The sequence below is a fragment of the Phacochoerus africanus genome, chromosome 5 (assembly GCF_016906955.1).
Source record: "Phacochoerus africanus isolate WHEZ1 chromosome 5, ROS_Pafr_v1, whole genome shotgun sequence".
In the NCBI taxonomy this organism is placed as follows: domain Eukaryota; kingdom Metazoa; phylum Chordata; class Mammalia; order Artiodactyla; family Suidae; genus Phacochoerus; species Phacochoerus africanus.
The window spans coordinates 72,557,712-72,580,550 of NC_062548.1; the positions used below are offsets into that span (position 1 = coordinate 72,557,712).

General features: G+C 48.5%; 1 protein-coding gene across 1 annotated transcript in view; it reads right to left on the minus strand.

Annotated features, from left to right (window-relative positions):
• The window catches only part of HK2 (hexokinase 2), a 76,647-nt gene that overhangs the window by 14,830 nt on the left and 38,978 nt on the right, over positions 1–22,839 (minus strand). Inside the window, exons 3-10 of the mRNA XM_047781672.1 lie at positions 17,692–17,840; positions 11,090–11,209; positions 10,432–10,527; positions 9,183–9,282; positions 8,380–8,563; positions 4,722–4,877; positions 3,227–3,460; positions 1,516–1,820 (exon numbers count right to left, since the gene is read on the minus strand). Coding sequence (XP_047637628.1) covers positions 1,516–1,820; positions 3,227–3,460; positions 4,722–4,877; positions 8,380–8,563; positions 9,183–9,282; positions 10,432–10,527; positions 11,090–11,209; positions 17,692–17,840 — 1,344 coding nt within the window. The remainder of the gene's footprint in view (positions 1–1,515; positions 1,821–3,226; positions 3,461–4,721; positions 4,878–8,379; positions 8,564–9,182; positions 9,283–10,431; positions 10,528–11,089; positions 11,210–17,691; positions 17,841–22,839) is intronic.

The following is a 22,839-nucleotide window of genomic DNA, read 5'->3' on the forward strand; positions in this document are numbered from 1 at the left end:
AAAGGCCACCTTACGTTAGGTTCCAGAATAGAGAAGAAATAGCAGAGTCCAACTCTTTAAAGGAAACTGAAGGAAAGTATTTCTAAATGAGAAAAGCCTCCATCCATTGACAGAGAAATGGATAAAGAAGATGCAGTACATATATACATGGGAATATTACTCAGCCATTAAAAAGAATGAAATAATGCCATTTGCAGCAACATAGATGGACCTAGAGATTATCATACTAAGTGAAGTAAGTCAAAGACAAATATGATAGCATTTATATGTTGAATCTAATTTTTTAAAATGATACAGATGAACTTATTTACAAAACAGAAACAGACTCACAGATTTCAAAAGTAAACAGGTTAACAAAGGGGAAAGGAGGGGGGAGGGATAAATTGAGTTGAAGATTAACATATACGCACTACTAAATATAAAATAGATAACTAACAAGGACCAACTGAATAGCACAGGGAACTCTACCCAATATTCTCTAATAACCTGTATGAGGAAAGATCCAGAAAAAAGGATGGATATTTATTTGTATATGTATAATTGAATCATTTTGCTATACACCTGAAACTAATACAACATTGTAAATCAAACTCCAATGAAACTTTAAAAAATAAAAACAAACACACACACACACACCCCTTCTTTTTAGGACAGTCACAATGCACTACATGCCTCACACACAGTCTCCGTGCAACCCTCAGGCACCCCCAAGATGGAGGGAGCCAGGACCACTCTCTCAGTCTCTAGGACCACGCTGGATCTTGTACCAGCTGTGCTGGCCTGGTCAATGATCCTGTATCAGCTGTGCTGGCCTAGTCAATGATAATTTTCTGAATTGGGAGCAGACCTCTATTTCTTATATTGCAAGACCTGCAGCAAGGGTCAGCAATCTTGTTCAGTAAAGGGCTGGGCAATAAACATTTTAGGCCTGTGAGCCATAGCCCCTGCTATAACCACACAACTTTGCTATGATAGTACAAAGCAGCCATAACATGTAAGCAAATGGGCGTGACTGTGTACCAGTAACACTTTATTTACAAAACGAGTCACCGGGCCAGATTTAGCCATGACCCTTAGTTTGCCAACCCCTGACCTTATAAGAGCTAGCCCTGGAACCAAAATTTCTGGGTTTGAATTCAGCTCTGCCTATTTCTAGCTGTGTGAAGTTGGGCAGGTATCTTAATTTCTCTGTGCCTAAGTTAACAAACAAAACTACTGATCCCTGTTGACAGTTAAAGATGAAATGAATTAAGATGTGTAAAAAGCTTAGTGTTTAATACATAGCAAGCATTCATTAAGTATTTACAGTTATTATGATTCACTTTTAGCAGAGAAGTGTGTTGGTTGAGCTCATTGAACACTAGAATTTTCCAGGAGGATAGCTGAAAAAAATACATTCAACTATCTGGTCTGAATACCCAACACTAAGGCAAAGGGAGCCGTCCTGGAGCAATCGAACACGGGCCAGGGACAAAGGCACACCGTGGTCAGCTGGGGGGCAGCCCCACCGCATACCTGTGCCATCCGGGGTGGCACACACATAGGTGGGCAGCATCTTGACTGGGGCAATGGCGTGAGTCTCCTTGCTCAGACCTCGCTCCATTTCCACCTTCATCCTCCTCTTGACCTCCAGCAGCTGCTCACGGCTCAGCTTTAGAGGCTCCAGAGTCTTCTGGCGGGCTCGGTGTTGATCGGCCAGCCGGTAGGCCACTGCTGTCACCATGGCAGCCCCCTTGCCACTGCCGTCCTCAGAGCGGAGGAAGCGGATGTCGCAGTCAGGCACCAGGCGCCGCAAGGTCTTGTGAAGACGCTTGGCGAAACTGCAATCAGAGAGGGGACAAGAGGTGGGTGTCCCCTGTTAGGGTCAGTCATCCAAATGGTTGGGGCAGTAGCTCACCACCTCAGCCCAAAGGGCACCCTAAACACCCTCTCCCTACTCGTTCCCAAATTAGGGAACACTGCATAAAAGCTCAGATATTCAATGGCCACCACCCCACTAAAAGGAAAGACCCCCTCTGGGAAGCCACTGTCTCTTGCATGCAGTCACAGAAGGCCTCCCCTTCCCACAGGGCACAGCCCCTCTGCCCAACTCATCAGCCTCATTGTTGGAGGAGCCCATTGGAAGCCAGAGACTCTGACATCAACACTATTCATCGGAGTTCCCGTCGTGGCTCAGTGGTTAACGAATCTGACTAGGAACCATGAGGTTGCGGGTTCGGTCCCTGGCCTCGCTCAGCGGGTTAAGGATCCTGTGTTGCCATGAGCTGTGGTGTAGGTCACAGATGTGGCTCAGATCTGGTGTTGCTATGGCTGTGTCGCAGGCCAGTGACTACAGCTCTGATTGGACCCCTTGCCTGGGAACCTCCATATGTTGTGGAAGCGCCCCAAAAATGGCAAAAAGACCAGAAAAAAAAAAAACAACACTATTCAACTGTCACCACTCATTTCATTAGCTGCTGCCTGGGAAAGACCCCAAAGGAAAACATCAAGAGGCTCTTTTGGACTTTGGCCTCTCTTTGGCCAGTCTCTGCCAACGATCCCAAGGGATCTGAACAGCTAAAGGCAATGGATGTCTTCAGCAAGAAATTCTTGTGTGGTGCCTCCAAGAAGCCACAGTCTCCAAGGCCTCGTTACTCCAAGTGTGGTCTGTGGGCCAGCAGCTTTGCTGGGGGCTGTTAGAGATAAATCTCAGGCTAAATCCAGATCTTCTGAATCAGAATCTGTCTCTTAACAAGATCCTGAGTAATGCATGCACACTTTAGAATTTTTGAAGCACTAGACCAGGAGCCTAGGCAATGGAAGGGCTGAGACCTTCATTTAATGAAGGCCCACTGAGCTGGTACTCAGATTAGGTGAAAACGATGGGAGAGTAAGCAGATGCAATAATAGAGAGCTACCATTTAGATCCCAACTGAAATCTGAGTATTTCAGCACATATGACCAAGGGGTCAAAACATGGAGGGCAAGATGGGATCCATGCAAAAGCCAGCAGAGCCAGAGAAGCTGCAAATAAGCGTGCAGACAAGGAGCCCCCAGCAGCCAGGAGCGTCTGACTACGGCCTCTACCCATGGGACACACCCCCAGCTCCCACCTGCCCAGATGAGAACCTGTATTCTACAAAGAGCCTCAACTCCATGGCCCATCTCCACCACCCCACATCACAAAACAGAGTTCCCAGGAAGTCAAGCCCTCCGAGGTCCCCAAGCGCTCTGCGTGCTGGCTCACTGGGGGTGTTTCTTGTAGACAGAGCCGTCCACCCCAATGGTGGAGCGCAGCCGCTCCTCGCCCTTGTTCTCCTTGATGCGCCGCAGCACAGCCGCCAGTGTGGCCGCACACAGGCTGGCTGAGCGTGTGGACACGATCTGGCAGACCCGGTGAGTGGCCACACAGTCCTCCTGCGTCGGGTCCAGGCCCAGCCGCACCAGGACCTCCCGGGCCTTCCGGATGCCATCCTTCTCCCTGGAAAACAGAAACAGAAACAGCGTGTGGGCAGGTGTCCACTCAGTGTGGCCAGTATGTGGGCTGACAAGGAAAGCCCTTGGCTTTCCTGCCGTGTCTCAATACAGGCAGACACTGCTTTAACTGGCATCTAAAAATAGTGATAAAGGGTCGGTGCTTTGAGATTAGTCCTCTTAGGGGATCTAAGTACCACGGAAATATGAGTATTTTCATCCCCTCTGAGTTTAACAAGCAGGTGTAGTTCCTTCAAGAATTCCATATCAAGTTATTTGAACTGGCTTACTCCTCTCTTTAGAACCAAAATCACCTCCTCTCCACCACTGGCCCCTAAAACAATAAGGCCTCCTCAAGTAACAAGTGGAAACCTCAAGAACAGGTAACCAGAGAGTTCCTGTTGTGGTGCAGCAGAAACGAACCCAACTAGGAACCATGAGGTCTCAGGTTCGATCCCTGGCCTCGTTCAGTGGGTTAAGGATCTGATGTTGCCGTGAACTGTGGTGTAGGTCACAGACACGGCTCAGATCTTGCATTGCTGTGGCTATGGTGTAGGCTGACAGCTGTAGCTCTGATTTGACCCCTAGCTTGGGAACCTCCATATGCCACAGGTGCAGCCCTAAAAAGTTAAAACAAACAAACAAACAAACAAAAAAAACAAACAAAAAAATCCAAAAACAGGTAACCAGGCCCAACTCTTTGGATATTGTTAACTGAAAAAGAAAAATCAGGCCATCCTCACTCCCACCCCTGCTGCTCTGTGAAAATTCAGGCCTCAGCTCCTAACTTTCAGAACTTAAATGGGTCAGTCTCAGAGCCATCCAAGGACCTATTTTTCTGTTATGAGGCAGGGGTCAGGACAGAGCCCTTTTTGAAAACTGCCAAAAGAGAATCAAACATTAGAGCTTCAGGAGAAGAGAGAGGGAGTCGATGCAAACACGTCATTAAGGAGCCCACGGGGAGCCTCCAGCAATAAGCTGAGGCCCGTGTGCCCGGCAGGAATGCAAGTGCAAAAGCGCAAATCCCTGCATGGGGGCCAGTGGTCCCTAGCATGGCAGGCCACTTGGGTAGGCAGCACGTTCCCAGCAGCCAAGAGTGGAGACTCCCTGGCAAGTGAAGTCCAGCCACAGGCTGCCATGGCCATGCTGGGTGAGATCCTTTTGCCGTCCACATTTGAAGGGTCAAGGGCCTGTGCCTCGTCTTCACTCCCCAGCTGCCTGACCACCCTTCCGGGGATCCAGGGAACAGAGAGAGACCCGAAGCTTACCCTTCAATATCCGAAACATCTTTGGTCTCAAAGTGGCCCGTGGCAAGGAGTTCAGGACTGAGCTTCCCCCCGAAAAGCAGCTCCTCCTTGGCCATCTTCACCAGGATCAACCTCACCAGCTCCCCCATGTACAATCCACTGATCATCTTCTCAAATCTGGAGGGAGAGACACACCAACAAAATAAAGTCCCTGCTGCCACTGACCTCACACATTCCTTGTGGGAGCAACACGCATACACGTGAGGCTGATGCAGGACAAAGCACTAACTTGCATGGTGCCACCTAGGAGCGAGATGCCTATAGAAGTGAGAGCTGGGCAGGGGTGGGGCTGGAGGAGCCAGGAGCCCAGGCTGGCTCTGTAGGTGGGTGAACATGGAGAAGGATGGGTTTTTTGGATTTTTTTTTTTTTTTAATTTTTTAGGGCCGCACTTGCGGCACATGGAAGTTCCCAGGCTGGGGGTCAAATTAGAGCTGCAGCTGCTGGCCTATGTCACAGCAACACCAGATCCCAGCCACATCTGTGACCTACACCAGAGCTCATGGCAATGCCAGATCCTTCACCCACTGATAAAGGACAGGGGTCAAATCCATATCCTCATGGGAACTGGTCATGTTCTTAACCTGCTGAGCCAGAGCGGGAACTCCAAGAAGGATGGATTTTTAGCAGCCAAACCAAATATCCAGGGAGTGTGGGGCATCCTGGAACAGCCTAAATTTGAGGTAAACTGAGTAATGTATAAGGTAGTAATTTTTAATAAATTTTTAATGAATTTTTTTTTCTCTAGCAAGAAAATGCTCCTTTAAAGTAAAATCTTACACAGAACATCAATATTTATGTACTAAATATTGGGTGGGGGGGTGCATACAGGTAATCAGTCTGATTAAATTTGAGGCATAGGCCCAGCAACTCATCACCTCAGACCCCTCGTGGGCCATTTGTGGATTTTTTTTTTTGTCTTTTTGCCATTTTTTGGGCTGCTCCTGCGGCATATGGAGGTTCCCAGGCAAGGGGTCGAATCGGAGCTGTAGCCACCAGCCTGAGCCAGAGCCACAGCAACTTGGGATCCTAGCTGCGTCTGCAACCCACATCACAGCTCATGGCAACGCCGGATGCCTAACCCACAGAGCAAGGCCAGGGATTGAACCTGCAACCTCACAGTTCCTAGTTGGATTCGTTAACCACTGTGACACGACGGGAACTCCCGTTTGTGGATTCTTGAGAAAACTGTAAAAACGACCCTGGGCAGGAAGATGGGGGCGGGAGGAGAATTGAAGGGCAGGCTGAGACCAATAAGAAGCAGCTCTAGGCATCAGGTGGTCTTGGGAATCTGGGAGGGAGAAGTCAGAAGCTTCTGAGCAGGCAGGAGACTACATCGCTGAGGGCAGTCAGGTAATTTATTTTTTCAACACTAGGTGACACTGTTTTCTTTAGAAGACAGTCTTTCTCCCTCAGACTATGTGATGGGAGAAACCAAGCCCTTACAATTCCTTCCAGCCGAAAAGGCCCTTGTCTGGGAAAAGATCTGGGTCCTAGAGAGGGGAGCAGGGGTGTGGAAGGGATTCCAATGCCACTCAGTGCAAACTATAAGAGAGGAAGCTGGAAGTGACCTGCTCAAGACGCAAGGCCAGGTACGGCTGAACTGGAGCTAATAAGAGGTATGGTGGAACTGGAGCTCAGTGGAGAGCTGGCAAAACTGCTTGAGCAGAGGTATGTTTAAAATGTTTAAGCACCATCACAGGCCCACGGCCTAAGAGGCAGCCCAGCTCCAACAGCAAGGAATTCCCGTGTCTGCTGGCTTCTGTACCTTCTCCAAAATAGCTGGTTCTGTGTGAGAAAGGGGAAGGGGCCAGCAGGGCTCTGGAGTGTAGGTGATAAAAGTTGTTTTTTTGTTTTTTTGGTCTTTTTGCCATTTCTTGGGCCACTCCTGTGGCATATGGAGGTTCCCAGGCTAGGGGTCCAATCGGAGCTACAGCCGCTGGCCTACGCCACAGCCACAGCAATGCGGGATCCAAGCTGCGTCTGTGACCTACACCACAGCTCAGGGCAACACCGGATCCTTAATTCACTGAGCAAGGGCAGGGATCGAACCTGCAACCTCATGGTTCCTAGTCGGATTTGTTAACCACGGCGCCATGACGGGAACTCTGGTAAAAGTTTTTATTTCAATTTTTCAATACACTTTGTTTCACTGTTCAGAAATATTTATGTAGAAACACATAAAGAGTGAAAAAAGGTTCCCACTCAAGCCCAATAATAACTGCAGGGAGAGCGGACACATCGGGATATATGTCCTTCCAACAAATTTTTTTTTTTTAAGTAGTTTTGGGGTCTATAAATTTCTCACCAGCCATGGCAGACACAGCACGTATTCTATGAACGTGACAATTAAAGGACTCACATTTCAATGTGTGAGAGAAGCTTGTGACTTTAACTATGCTTTGAGGAAGTGAGGACTTCCCCTGTAAAGAAAAAGGCTCTTTTTATGGAGCTGGTTTATAGGCTGGATTTTCCTCTCCAAGCGAGGATCAGCACCAGAAGACTTCCTATAATGGTCACAGCACCAGCGAGGCCAGAGAGAGCCTGATTGCTCAAAATGTTTTGTAACTGCCTTCAGAGCTTGCAGCAATCTCTGTCTCAAGATCTTGAATGAGGACATTGGGCAAACGTTTGCAAGTGAAATAATGTTTTGTAAGAGTCCAAAGTAACCAAAAACCAAGTCTGACCAAGCTGGAGAGTGTAACATTCAAGATGCCGAATGCTAGAGCCCCTTCTCTCTCTGTTCACTCCAGGGCCCTGGCTGGAGCACAGGTCCAGGGAAAGTGGCTTTCTTTTTTTGTTTTTTTGTTTTTTTTTCTTTTGTATTTTCTAGGGCCACACCCTCGACATATGGAGGTTCCCAGGCTAGGGGTCGAATGGGAGCTGTAGTCACCAGCCTACACCAGAGCCACAGCAATGCCAGATCAGAGCCGCATCTGCGACCTACACCACAGCTCATGGCAACGCTGGATCCTTAACCCTCTAGGCAAGGCCAGGGATCGAACCCACAACCTCATGGTTCCTAGTCAGATTCGTTCCACGATGGGAACTCTGGGAAGGTGGCTTTCTTAACCAACTTTTCCACAGGCCTGGGGTCTGCCTACAGCTGGGGTGGGAGGCAGGGCCCAGCCGAGCTCACCGGCCAACACTGCCTGAGATCTGGGTCAGAACCTTGGCCAGGAATTAGAAGCCAGTGGTCTCAGCCTCATCATCTGGGCAGTCTCAAGGTGGGAGCTACGAAAGATCCCTAATCGTCCCCATCTCAAAATGAATTTTCTTATGTGATGCACAAATTGTTTCTATGGGCAGCTTACAAACTGAAGGTGGAAAGCAAGAGCAGGGCCACAGGGCCTTCGAACAGGATGGCTCTCAGAGACACAGCCAAATTGTGACCTATGTATGATCTGGCTTGTCCGCTTGCTCTGTCTGTCTCAGATCCCTCTCAGCATCTTAGAGACACAGTGTATGTCATAAGCACAACATTCCCGTAACCAGCGTGTGCCTTGGCAATGTTGAGGGGCTAATAAGACTGCAAAGTGAAAATGAGGACCATCCACGGGCCTTGGCCGCCCCCCACCGCCCCCCATCCCAAGCCCACCGCACACAGGGGAGGTTGCTCACAGTTGCTTCCCGGGGTTCAGAGAGCCCATGTCGATCTCCTGGTCAAACTCGGTGCGGATGTCGTCAAGGGCGCCGTCATCCCCAAAGGCCCCCCACTCCATGTTGATACACATACGCCCCTCGTCACCTTCTACCATGTCGATGTGACGCATCTCCTCCATGTAGCAGGCGTTGCTGCCCGTGCCTGGACAAAACAGGGGACTGCTCAGCACCCACCTGTACTGCACTCCCCCCCAGCCCCCCACCTCCTTATTTATTTATTTGTCTTTTTAGGGCTGCACCCAAGGCATATGGAGGTTCCCAGGCTGGGGGTCGAATTGGAGCTACAGCTGCCAGCCTACATACACCACAGCCACAGCAACACCAGATCCCAGCCTCATCTGCGACCTACACCACAGCTCACGGCAACACTGAATCCCTGACCGCCTGAGCAAGGCCAGGGATCGAACCTGCATCCTCAAGGATGCTAGTCAGATTCGTTTCTCCTGAGCCACGACGGGAATTCTCTCTCTTTTTTTTTTAATTTACTTATTTTTTCCATCTCCTTCTTAAACCCTCTCCTGAGACTTCCTAGGGTGGCTAGGATTCCTCAGCACAGATTCATGGGGCACCCCCACATAGAGCACCCCACAGCACGGTCCAATCCACTACCACCCCCAATGGCACAAGCCAAGGCTCAGCTTTCCAAGGTGACCACACCATTACCTCCCCATATGAAGTACAAAGGAACATCCAGGCCCTGGACCCCTCTCCCTTCCCAATCCACTGGCCAGCACTGGCCCTCACACCTAGAGCTTACGCACCCACAATGAGACCAATCTCGCAGTTCTGGTCATCATAACCACAGGTCATCATGGTCCCAACTGTGTCATTCACCACGGCCACAATATCAATATCAAAGTCCTGCAGGGATAAAAGGGGGGCTCTGACATTCAGTCACAGAAAGATCACAGATGTGACGATGAAGAGAAAGAGCAATACGACACACAGCTCAAGCGCAACAAAGCTGCCCTCTTACCAATGCTACTCAAAGCCAAAGATGGCTAGAGCTGGAAATGGAGTCCGGACTCAGCCTGACAGCAATATCCCACTTCCGACCCTGCTTGTCCTCACACGGAGGACCTTACCGACAGCAGCCCTGCAGTCTAGTTCACAGCCATGGCTGCACTAAGGAGAGCCTGTCTTGTCATCACTGTCTTCTTCTTTCTTCTCTTTCTCTATCCCCCGCTCCCTCCCTCCCAGGTCTTGTCCTTTCTTGGCCCCATTCCACCCTAATACAAACATCATCCCAATTTTTCTTATTTGAAAAGGATATTCAAGTCTTCTTCACGTTAAAATCTAAGGGGTTTTTTCCTTTGTTTTTTTAGGGCCACACCTGCGGCATACGGACGTCCCCAGGTTAGGGATCGAATCAGAGCTACAGCTGCCGGCCTACATCACAGCCACAGCCACAGCAAGAGCAATGCCAGATCTGAGTTAAGTCTTTGACCTACACCACAGATCGCAGCCATGCCGGATCCTTAACCCACTGAACGGGGGGGGGGGGGGGGGGGGAGGGGGGCAGGGATCAAACCCGCATTCTCATGGATCCTATACCAAGGCAAAGATTTTTTATCCATCACGGCAATCTGAAGACCCCAAAGGCATCTCATCACTAGTGTGCTAATTATCTCTTAATATAGGTATGTCATTATACAGCATGCCTTAAACTTATACAGAGCTCTATCTCAATGAAACTGGGAAAAGAAAGATTATTGGGTAAATATAGCAGAGAAGAAGAAACAAAGACCTCTCCTTAAGAACAAATGAGGAGTCCCCTGGTGGTCCAGCAGTTAGGAATTCATTGTGGTCACTGCTGTGGCTCGGGTTCGATCCCTGGCCCAGGAACTTCCACATGCCTCAGGCACAGCCAAAAAAAAAAAAAAAAGAACAAATGATTCTCATGCTGATTTGAGAACAGACAGGGAACAATCGTCTGAAGACCCCAAAGGATGTAAAGAGCCTCCAGACCCCAAGCTCCTGCCCACCCCCACCTCTGCTGCCCATACTCACCCCTCTCCTCTGGATGGCCTTCCGGATTAGAGTAACCACATCTTTCCCTTCCACACCACTGGACTTGAAACCCTTGGTCCATGAAACCAGGAAACTCTGGAAAAGGGCCAAAGGATATTGATTCCCCACAATATTCAGACCACACTGTGCACACAGCCATCAGGAGGAGACCTAATGGAGCCAAGGGGCTAAATTAAAGTCAGGATTGAATTTGTATATTGCTGCCGGACTAGCCTAGACACTCTGTCAAAGACCAAGAAAGGAGGTTAAATGAATGCTTTACTGCCCAAGAAGTGGAAAGAGCAGGCTCTAGAACTGCCAGAGTAAGATACTTGTATGTCAACATCATTAACTTTCAAAGATTTTTATCATAACACTTTAGAACAGAGTCCCTGGTTTCTCGCTCCTGTTTCCCTAAGGGGGATCAAGACACTGTGCAGTGTTGGTGAGGCTACACACTGTCATTTGAGGGGAGAGTGATACAGAGCCCCCCACACCCTTATACCTCTTTACCACCCCCCTCCACACTCACCCAGAACCAAACTCCCAACACTCAAGTATCAGAACCAACACCATGGTAGCAGGTGGCTCAGAGTTCATCCCAGTCCTCCCAGCCCAAAGAATAAAGCAACAAAGGTGTCCAAAGAACTCATCTTACCTCATCTAGTTTGGTTTGGATGCAAGGGAATGAGAAGGTGAAACCCAAAGGGAGCTTCTTGTCTTTGATTTGTAGCTTATCCATGAAGTTAGCCAGGCACTCGGCAATGTGGTCGAACAGCTAAGGGCACACAGCACAGGAAGATGAGCAGAAAGGCCAAAGAGCATTGAGGTTAAGGGCACGGACTTTGGGCTCAGAAGGGAACTTGTTGTGTGCACGCAAGGTTTAATGTATGAAGGTTTAATGCAACCATCTCTACAATGGGGGGCAGGGGGGAATGACTGTACCAACCCACTTGAGTTACCAAAACGATTAAATGAGTCAATAGCATGTAAGAGTGATTATTAAATACTGTCTTCCACTTAAGCCATTTATCTAAATCACTCTCAAAATAATCCCATAAGGCAGGGGGAAAATCATGGCCCAAGTTAATCCGTAAGTCATCACAAGCCCTGGGAACAGAAGATCCTTTGGTGGCTCTGCCAGAACCTCCCTGGACACGGATGCACAGCTGATTGTCTTACAAGAAAGGGCAGCCATCTCACTGCCAAGTATTTTAGCCTCCCTGTCTCTCATCATTAGAATGCTCTGTTGGCATTCTGTAAACAAACTAACAAAAATAATTAACTTTTCTGTTTTTCCTCCATTCTGGAAAACTAATCTCTTCAGGGCAAAACAAGGTATCTTTGTTCTCTAACTTCAGCATGGAACACCCAGTGAGTCCATGAGGAGCACCAAGAATAAACAGGGTTTTGTGGATGGGCAGCTTCACGATCATGACTAAACAGGACCTGAAGCTTCTAAGAAGAATCCTAAGACTAAGAAAAAGCTCTCTTCACCATCGCCTAGGCTTTCAATCTGCCCCAGAGCCTACAGTCCCGATGACATTTTTTGCCCCTCAGCATTCCCAAAGAGAAAGTTGGTGACCACCCAAACGCTCAGAGGCTGAGGCCAGGAGCAGTCTGATGCAAAAAGTAAGCAAAAGTCAAAGAGACTGAACAAATTCGAAGGGCCAGGTTGACCAGATGGCAAAATCAAAAAGCCAAGGAAGTTACAAGAGGACAACATTCCTTTTCCCTTCCAGGCAGAAGCAAGGGAGATTCCACTAAAAAAGGGGTTCCCCAGGGTGAGGTCCACAGCAGCACCACAATCATGTTATAGATGCAAATTCTAGGGCCCAAACCCAAACCTGCTGAATCAGAAATGGTGGGGGTAGAGCCCTCCAGGTGATCCTGAAGTTTGAGAACCACTACACTCAACCACAATTAGTATTTGCATTTACACAGGAAGTGAGAGATTGGGGGTGGCAGGGTAGGCTGAGAGGAGCACTGGCCCCCCAGATGTCTGGGGTACGCTCAGAGAGAGGGATCCAAGAAGACCAGAAGGCCATCTATAAGATTAAACTTCCTAATTAAACTTCCAGCATTGATCCTGTCCCTCTGTCCAATCACAGGCAAAGTTAACCTGGGATGATGCTGAAACTCCCATCCCCACATCAAAACATTCTCAAGGGCTGGCCAATGAGAGGGCTCTCGGCCTAAGGGGATACCCAACTAATGCACAAGTGCCAACTCCCGGAGCAGAGGTCAAGTCTTTTCATAGGTAAATAGGGTTTCTAGACAGATATTCAGCAAATTCTATTCTTCTGTGGGGAAGTTGATCAGACACAAAATTTACAGTAGGGTTAAACAAGTTTGCAGCACCTCCTTCCTGGTACTCTAGTCAAAATGATCTTTAATACAATATCTTTATCTGAAAAAGGGAAGTTGCAGAATCTTGCCAAGAGATAAGGCCAATCATCAGAGATGGGGATGGGACAGGGGAGGGGAAGCAAAATAGTTTCCCTCACCAGCCCTGATCACTTCTCTCTTTCTTTCTTTTCCTTTTGTTTTTGTTTGTTTGTTTGCCTTTTCTAGGGCGGCTCCCACAGCATATGCAGGCTCCCAGGCTAGGGCTCTAATCAGAGCTACAGCCACCACCAGCCTACACCAGAGCCACAGCAACAGGTGATCCAAGCCACATCTGCAACCTACACCACAGCTCACAGCAACGCTGGATCCTCAACCCTCTGTGCAAGGCTAGATATCAAACCCACAACCTCCTGGTTCCAAGTCGGATTCGTCAACCACTGTACCATGACGGGAACTCCCACTTCTCTCTTTCCAACTGCACTGCCAACAAGAGGCTGGAAGTTCCCTTGTGGTGCAGCAGGTTAAGGATTCGGGATTGCTGCAATTGTGGTGCAAGTTCCTGGTCTAGGAACTTCCACACACTGCAGGTGCAGCCAAAAAAAAAAAAAAAAAAAAGAGGAGGCTGGTGGGGAAAAAAAAGGAGAGAGGCATTAAATAATATGTTGCCCAATAAAATAGCCACTAAACATCTGTGGCTATTTCAGTTAATTTAAATCTTTAAAAATTAAAAAGTCACTTCCTTCATCATACTAGGCATATTTCAAGTGCTCAGTGCTGCAGGTAGCTAGTGGCTGCCTCGTTGCCCAGGGTAGGTACTGAATAGTTCCACCACTGTGAAAAGTTCTATTAGGCAGTGCTGGGTTAGAAGAACCTACCTCTCTCTCTCTCTCTCTTTTTTTCCACCAAAAGTTCTTTTTATTTTTTCTGCATCCTTTACCTTTTTTTTTTTTTTTTTTACATACCATTAAGTGTTGCATGAAGGGAGATATCACTAGAATTCTACATTTCCTCTCCTAACAAGAGAGAGTACTCTGCCTTTGAACCTTGAAGTACGTGTCACTGTCCCTTCCCTATGCTGTACTTATCTTCTGGCAGAAGACTAAGCTCCATCAGCGTCCCTGATTTCCTTGGGTCTCTCTGGGTATGAGTCCTGCTAACATTCATTCATATGGAGCACTTGCGACAGGCCTTGCACTGAGGCATATGTGACCCACTTGATCCAGAAAGAGGATGGCTGTCCTGCTTGTACACACGACTGGGATGTCCTGGAGGTGAGCAATCTCTACAAGCAAGAAGGGCGTTTGTTCCCTCATGCTTGCCCATCCCTCCTTGAGGGCGGGTCTAACAGGGGGCTTGCATTTCCATTGTTGTATTGGTTAATGGCATGACAGAAGCCAGGCCTCATGCCACGGCAGATGCTGTTGTGCTGAGCTACAGAGGAGGCAGGGGTCAGGGTAATATTCTAGGATCCTTCTCTTTGAATGTCAGGTTCCAAGGCAACTTCCCATCAGGTGAAGGTACAGATCCTTCTCAAAGTAAGTACTCCTCACTATTGGCTTCTGTTAGACCACCAGCCTGGCTTGAATCTTCCATATGTTGGATAGATGTGCTCTGGGAAAATACCAACACAGCTCCAGAGGCTGGAAGTCCAAGACTGACTTAAGATTCAGTGTCTAGTGAGGGGTCCTTTTCCTGGCTTGCAGATGGCTGCCTTCTTTTGTCTTATCACATGGTGGGGGGGGCGGGGGAGGGGGGGAAGCGAGCGAGCCAGAGAGTATCCCTATAAGGATACTCGAAACTGCACCTCTTTAAAAGTGGGAAAGAGGAGACCATCTGCTTCCTTTAATGAAAGACTATCTTCTTTTCTGTTAGCTGATTGTGTAGGATAAGATGCTGGGAGAAAGAGTTAACACCTTCCTGCCATAAAAAAGGTGCAAAGGGTGTCCCTTTATGAAGGTACAAAAGGCTTCCTTTTCCTTATTGGTCTGAGAATTTGTTAACTCCCTTTTCCACAGGATACACTGAAAAATCTAAAGTGGCTGCTATTGCAATTTGTAATGCACTGCTCTCAAGTGGAACTTCCTGCACCAGAAAATAGATTTTTATCCAGGGACCCACCCTGCCCAGGCTCATGGATCTTCCAAAAACTTTGCAAATTTTAAGTTTGGTGATGTGGTCTTGGTTTTAACTAAATTTAATTTTTTAAATCCATTTGTTTTCCTCTAATTAAAAGATTGAGACCTAAAATTCAAAAGAAAAGAAAAGAAAAAGACAGGGGGGAAAAAGGAGTTCCTGTCGTGGCTCAGCGGTAACAAACCCAACTAGTATCCATGAGGATGCGGGTTCGATCCCTGATGTGGGGCAAAGATCTGGCGTTGCTGTGGCTGTGGTGAAGGCCTGTGGCTGCAGCTCTGATTCAACCCCTAGCCTGGGAAATTCCATATGCCACAGGTACGCCCTAAAAAGCAAACAAAAAAGACAGGGAGAAAAAATCACCTATAATCCCATCTCTGAAATAGCCATTATGAACTTCCTTCCAATCTTTTTATCAAGTGTTTTCTGCTTTTAGGTCCATAGCATTCTTTCCCTTCCTTAGGATGGAATAAGCACCTATATTTTCTGGTTTTCTTTGTTTCATTTTTATATATGGCTTTTTTGTGTATTTGGAGCCTTTTCAATGTCCCAGTAGTTTCATAGTTTCTTCCAGATGGGTCTCATAGATTTTTTTGGCCTGAAATATTTTCTTTATGTACGCCAGAGCTAGGGACAACCTGAGTAGAGCTCAGATCCCACAGTCCCAGAAACTCCCTTGTCCAACACCAGCATTAAAATAAGGAAAGTAGGCTTACACTCAGGCTAACCCCCAAAGGCATATAAAGGGTCTAAAAATATCTCCCCCACATGTTCTATTCATGGTCTGAAATGCTTTTCCCAGGAGGTAGCCTGCTGTGGTGGGAAGGACAGTACACTAGGAATAAGAAGGTTCCACCTCTTCCAAGTGCTAAGGCTCAAGAGATGACCATGCAGGAAGAGCATCTTCCTTAGACTCCTCTTCAGCCAATCACTCTTTTTTTGAGTATCCATTAGGAATCATAAATACAGCAGCAATAGCCAGTGCTCAAGAGTGATCCCTGTAGCTGTGCTAGCATCCAGGAATGTCTCTGGTGATTCCTCCCCATGGACTGAGAGCAGCTGAACATCCCAAGGAAGATTTGGCAGAGCAGGTGAAAGGGATACCAGTGTCTCTGGACACCCAAGAACAGAGTAGACAGTGGCTGGACCTGTGACCATCACCCACCAACCAGCCAGGTATTTGTGGTGTGATGGCCAACGAGTGGCCTTCCGTGGGAGGGCGCTCCTTGGGGAAACTTGAGAGGGAGAGCCAGAAAGGGCCTGCCCGATGGGATCTCACTTTTTCAGGAGCCCCAGCCCCTGTGCTTCCCACTGTGGAAGCCCCAGGACCACCATGTTGCCTAATTCTAGGAGGCGCCATTCCCATGGACCACATCAAGGCACAGAGCCTCCTAGAACTGGACAAACACAGGCTCTGGTCACATGGATCTGGCTTTGTGTCTTGCTCTGTCTGGCCCCTCCCACCCCTTTAAGGTGAAGCAAAGTCACTCAATCTTTCAAAGCCCAATTCCACATCTATACAGTGGAGATAAAAGGAGCACCCAGCCTTAAAACTGAGGATAAGATGGGAAATCCATACAAAGGACTTCTGCTCACACTTCAACACAACATTTTTACTTCCTGTGGGTGGGAGGGTAGATGGTCTTAGTGGTCCAGTTGGACTTGAAGCCCTGGACAGAGAGGACCAGGACTTTGACTCCCAGCAAGGATCGGTGGCCCAATGCACAGCAGATGCTCGATACATCTTTGGACACTATCATGATGGCAATTCCATCCTTTCTTGTTATCTTCCAGCTGTTACCGAGAGGGTTCGTAGTTGGATTTTACATTTTTTCTCCAGCCACTCTTTTTATTGTTGGGTGCTGAGTATAAAATAGAGCCCACAGAGATATGGAGATGACTAAACTTGAGTTGGGGCCAGTATGTAAGCACATGAAAGCCACTGCAGTGGGGACAGACACTCAGAATCTGGATTTGTGTTTCTTCAATTGGCTCCCATCCTTGTGTGCAAAATGTCTTGTTTTAGAAGGTCAAAAAGAGAGAGCGCACTTCCCATCCTGGCGCAGTGGTTAACGAATCTGACTAGGAACCATGAGGTTGCAGGTTCAATCCCCGGCCTTGCTCAGTGGGTTAAAGATCCGGTGTTGCCGTGAGCTGTGGTGTAGGTTGCAGACACGGCTCGGATCCTGCATTGCTGTAGCTACAGCTCCAATTAGACCCCTGGCCTGGGAACCTCCATATGCCGGGGAGCAGCCCTAGAAAGGCAAAAAGACAAAAAAAAAAAAAAGAGAGAGAGAGAAAGAGAGACAGAGAGAGAGCATGCAAATAACCAAAAAGGCAAAGGGGGGGGGGTGGGTTTGTATTTTCATGCAATGCTATGCTAACAACTGTGAGTAGAAGAGGCTGCAGAATGACCACCATACCAGGTGGCAGTATCACACCACTATTGTGTATTCTACTGACTTGCGATTCAATGACACCACTAACTACAGGCGTCCAGCATATACAAGCAGACCTCAGATGAGATGGAAAATCAAAATCCCTGCCACTACAGCACACCCAGACCCGGGGGCCTCATGCACATGTTCCCTGCTCTCTGGCCTTGTGCACCGCTCTGGATGAGGACCCCCAAACTAATCACCAGGCAAAAGAGAGGACAGGAAATCCAAGCCTTAGTCAGGGTCTCTTCCCTCCAGACCGCAGGGAGGGAGCAGCATCTGCTCCTGCCGGGCTCAGAGCCGCCCACCCGCCATGGCCACCCTGAGAGCAGGGGCATACCTGGGTGCCACTGCCTCGCATGATGTCCTCGGGGATGGCATAGATCTGGTTCTCCATCTCAACCTTCTGGAGTCCATTGTCTGTTACTCTCACCCAAAGCACCCGGAAGTTGGTCCCCCCAAGATCCAGAGCCAGGAACTCTCCGTGTTCTGCAGAGAGAAGGGCCACTGTTAGTTGGGGAAAGACAAGGTGAAGCTGTTTCACAGAGACCAAAACCTAAAACCCAAGAATCCTGCCATAAACGCAGCCCATCTCTGCAGAATGAGGTTGCCAGTGGGCCTTACATTTTTTCTACACACTTTTTTTTTTTTTTGCTTTTTAGGGCCACACCTGCAGCATATGGACGCTCCCAGGCCAGGGGTCAAATCAGAGCTACAGCCGCCGGCCTACACCACAGCCACAGGAACGCAGGATCTGAGCCACATCTGTGACCTACACCACAGCTCACAGCAACACCAGATCGTTAACCCACTGAGCAAGGTCAGGGATCAAACCTGCATCCTCATGGATACTAGTCGGGCTCATTACCACTGAGCCACAATGGGAACTCCTCTACACACTTTCATGTTTTGTCTTGTCGCATTCTTTTCCTTAATGCTAAGCCCTTTTCTATTACTTGCAGAATTCACATCAACAGTGAGACAGTTTCACATCCAATGATAGGGGGCCCACCCCCTCACAAGAGCTGACTGCTTCCCAAGGGCTTTCAGCCAAGTCCCCAGGGAGCTCACAAGGCCTTCCAAGCACAGCAGCAAGGAGACCCTAACTCAGTTTTGTCCTTTACACCCCCAGGACACCCAGCATACTCCTACAAGTTTGCGGGCCCCTTGGCCTTCTGCCAGCTCGTCATCCCTGAATTTTATGTTTGTAGACCCTGAGGGCAACGTCCCTCAGCAGGACGCCAGGGTCACATGCTAGACTGGAATGGGATCCAGCTGGTTATAAACTAAGATGCCTAGAGTCAAGCAGGTGCCCCCACCAAAAATCCTAGGCTGACTGCCGTGTGAGGGGGTCCTGACCTGCAAGTATGTAAGACAAGAGGCAGCCCACTCGGCTGTCCTTAAACAAGCCTCAGGCCTGGGGCGGGGTGGAGAGAGGGAGACTCCACAGACCCAAGCGGATCAGCAGGAAGGCACAGCCCAGTCCCTCCAGGAAGTAAGCAGTGCAGAACAGGAAACATCCAGATTCTAGACAATAACACCGGCCACAGGGACACGTGCCATTGTCTGGCACAGAATGGAAGTGCTGAAGAGGCATGGAGCCTGGGGCCGGGGCCGGCAGGGCAGGCAAGGACCAGGGAACAAGGCGGCTTGTCCCCGCAGCAGCCCCTTCAACCCATCTCCCAAGGCCCTGCCACAGCCCTTCTTGAAGGATATCAGTTATTTCCTGGAGGTTCCCTCACTGGGTGGCTTGACAGCACTCAGCCCCTGTCCTCATGGGAGACTGCCCTGAAGTCAGGGACACTGGATGGCGGGTCAGGAAAGGGCTCTGACTAAGTGAAATGAGGGTCTGTCTGGCCCACACCCTCTCAGCAGCAGTAACGGCTTGGCCCTGAGCAGCTCCCTTGAGGGCACGGTCCACATCCCCTAGAGTCCAGAGGGGCAACGTGGAATGGACATTATCTTGCCTTCCACACAGCCATGGTCTGCTAGGAATGATATATGGAGACTGGCCCCAGAGCCCACATTTCCCACAGCACAACTCCAGCCACTATTCCATGTAGAATGGATAAGCAATGAGGTCCTACTATACAGCACAGGAATGCTATCCAGTCTCTTAGGATAGGAGATGATGGAAGACAGCATAAGAATGTGTGTATGTTTATGATAGTATTAGAAAAAGAATGTGTGTGCATATATATATATATATATACACACGTATATATGTATATGACAGCATGAGAAAAAGAATGTATATATGTGTGTGTATGTATATATATGACAGTATTAGAAAAAGAATATGTATGTATATACACATGTGTATATATATACATGATAGCATGAGAAAAAGAATGTGTGTGTATACACACACACACACACACACACACACACACACACACACACACACACGGACATACCTATGTATGTATGACTGGGTCACTTTATTGTACAGCAGAAATTCAGAAATTGGCACAACATTGTAAATCAGCTACACTTTTATTTTTTTGACTTTTTTAGGGCTGCACCCACACACATATGGAGGTTCCCAGGCGAGGGGTCTAATTGGAGCCACAGCTGCCGGCCTACACCACAGCCACAGAAACGCAGGATCCGGGCCGCATTTACAACCTACACCACAGCTCATGGCAACACCAGATCCTTAACCCACTGAGCGAAGCCAGGGATTGAACCCGAAACCTCATGCTTCCTAGTTGGATTCGTTTCCGCTGCTCCACAATGGGAACTCCTATATTTTAATTAATTAACTTATTTATTTATTTTGTCTTTTTGCCTTTTCTTGGGCCCCTCCCATGGCATATGGAGGTTCCCAGGTTAGGGGTCGAATCAGAGCTGTAGCCACTAGCCTACGCCAGAGCCACAGCAACGCGGGATCCAAGCCTCTGCAACCTACACCACAGCTCACGGCAACGCCGGATCGTTAACCCACTGAGCAAGGGCAAGGACCAAACCCGCAACTTCATGGTTCCTAGTTGGATTCGTTAATCACTGCGCCACGATGGGAACTCCCTAATTTTTTTTTTAAGTATTAAAAAAAACAAAAACTCCAGCCACTTCTTGGACATGGCAAATTCCTGAGCCCCTGAGCCCCCACTGCCTTATCTCTAAAATGGGAATATCATGGAGTTCCCACTGTGGTATGAAGGGATCCATGGCATCTTGGGAGTGCTGGGACACAAGTTTGATCCCTGGCCTGGCACAGTGGGTTGGGGATCTGGCATTGTCATAGCTGCAGCCAATGTAGCAGCTACAGCTTGGATCTGACCCCTGGCTCAGGAACTCCATATGCCATGAGGCGGCAAAAAAAAGAGATTTAATTAATTAAAATGGGAACACCATACCCCATGTGGTCGATGTGAGGGGAAAACCAGATAATGGGCCCCAAGCACCCAGCACAATGCCAGGACCTTAGAACACAGTAAGTACTAGAAACTTAGCATCCAGGCTCTCAGCAAACACTGCCTGATACCCACACTTGAGTCTCTCAGTCTCGGTGTCAGGGCTGCCTCTCAGGACTGAAAAAAGTAAAAGCACCATTCAGAGAAGAGGCTGAAGAAACCTGCCCAAGAACAGCCACTGGCTATCTTCTCCACTGACTTCAGCCTTCCTCCTCGGGGGTGTGAATTTCCAGTCCCCTCTCTGGCATTTGGAGGTTTGGTCCCCCCCCAGCCCTCTGGCTGCTGTCATTAGATGGCTGAGGCAGCCTCAGCCCCATCTCCTGTGGCCATGGGTGACTTTTCCAAGCCCTCCAGTTCTGACCCTCCCCTGGTAGTGGGACATCAGCCAGTTTGTAGGGAAAACTATGCAGTGGTTGTCATGGGGGATGAAAAGGAAAATCAAAGATGAACTGTCTGCATCAGCATTCTGCAGCCCAGGACACGTGCAATCTGCTGAATCGGCGACCGTGGGGGATTGAGGCGGTGAGGCTGCCCCTGGCTGGGCATGATTCAAGGCCAGCTCCGATGGATTCACTGGAGACACCTCCATCAAGAATGGTGGTTTTCAGAAAAGAAAATCATGGACCTGGAGAACAGACTTGTGGTTGCCAAGGGGGAGGGGGAAGGTGTGGGATGGACTGGGAATCTGGGGTTAATAGATGCAAACTATCGTCTTTGGAATGGATAAGCAATGAGATCCTGCTGTGTAGCACTGGGAACTATACTTAGTCACTTATGATGGAGCATGATAATGTGTGAAAATGGAATGTGTACATGTATGTGTGACTGAGTCACCTTGCTGTACAGTAGAAAATTGACAGAACACTGTAAACCAGCTATAACGGAAAAAATAAATATCATTATTAAAAAATAATAAAATTAAAATACATTTTTAAAAAAAGGATGGTGGCATTGCACCAAATTTATGGTTACCAGAGGGGTAATGTGGGTGGGAGAAGAGGGGCTAGGGATTGACACATGCATGCTACTCTATATAAAACAAATATAAAATAGATGGGTAACAAGAACCTACTGCCCAGGGTACCGCTGAATACTGTGTAATAATCTAGTGGGAAAATAATCTGAAAAGGAAAGGATATCTGTGTATTATTACTGGTTTACTTCATTGTACACCTGAAACTAACACACTTTGTTAAGTCAACTATACTCCCAATAAAATTTACTAAAAATAAAAATGTTTTTTAAAAGGTGGTGGTTTTGCAGTCTTTCCTGATAGACTGACGGGAAACCACAAATAGGCAAGTACTGCTGACAATTCCGTCCTGGGGAAAGGAACGTCACTCCTCGATTGCTCTTCAGATGCCACAAGGACAGACATTCCTCCGCGTCCCTCCTCCCTGGAGCCCCGACCCCCACAAATACACATGAACCACCTGCGCCAAGGACGTTATGCCTTCCAGGGCTCAATATTTCTCAGGCAGGCTTAGCACGGTTACTGCGGGAGCTACATCCGAAGGCGACCTCTTGGGACAGTGGATGTATCCTTCTGCCTAGAGCCCATCTCCACACTGCAGGAGGGGCCGTCACACAGCACAGGAGTTAAGAGCTGGACCTCAGAGACGGGTGGGCGGGCTGTGTTCTCAATTCCAGCTCGGTTGTGTGACTACCTGTATGGCTCCTCTGAGCCTGTCACCTCACCTGAAGAACGGGGCTCTGATGCTGACGTTCCGGGGCAGGGCGGTGGCGGTGGCGGGGCGGGGGGTGGCAAGGGAGCTCATGAGCTCAACATCAAATATAAAACATATTATGTGTGAATAAGTACAGAGTAAACCATCACGAAACAGCTGCTGCCCTCACGGTTATTTCCCTTTGATAAGGGGTGGCTTCTCTCCTAGTTCTCCCCAGCTCTTCCACTCCCTGCTCACTTCTGTCCTACTCCTGGCCCGAACCCTACCTGGACTGTGAAACCTCCGGGACATCCCAGAAGCCCAGAGCTGAGGAATATTTGTTAAGTATGTGGCGTGAAGGCAGCTGGCATCTATGTGCCTGGGACATTCAGAATGGATGGGCAG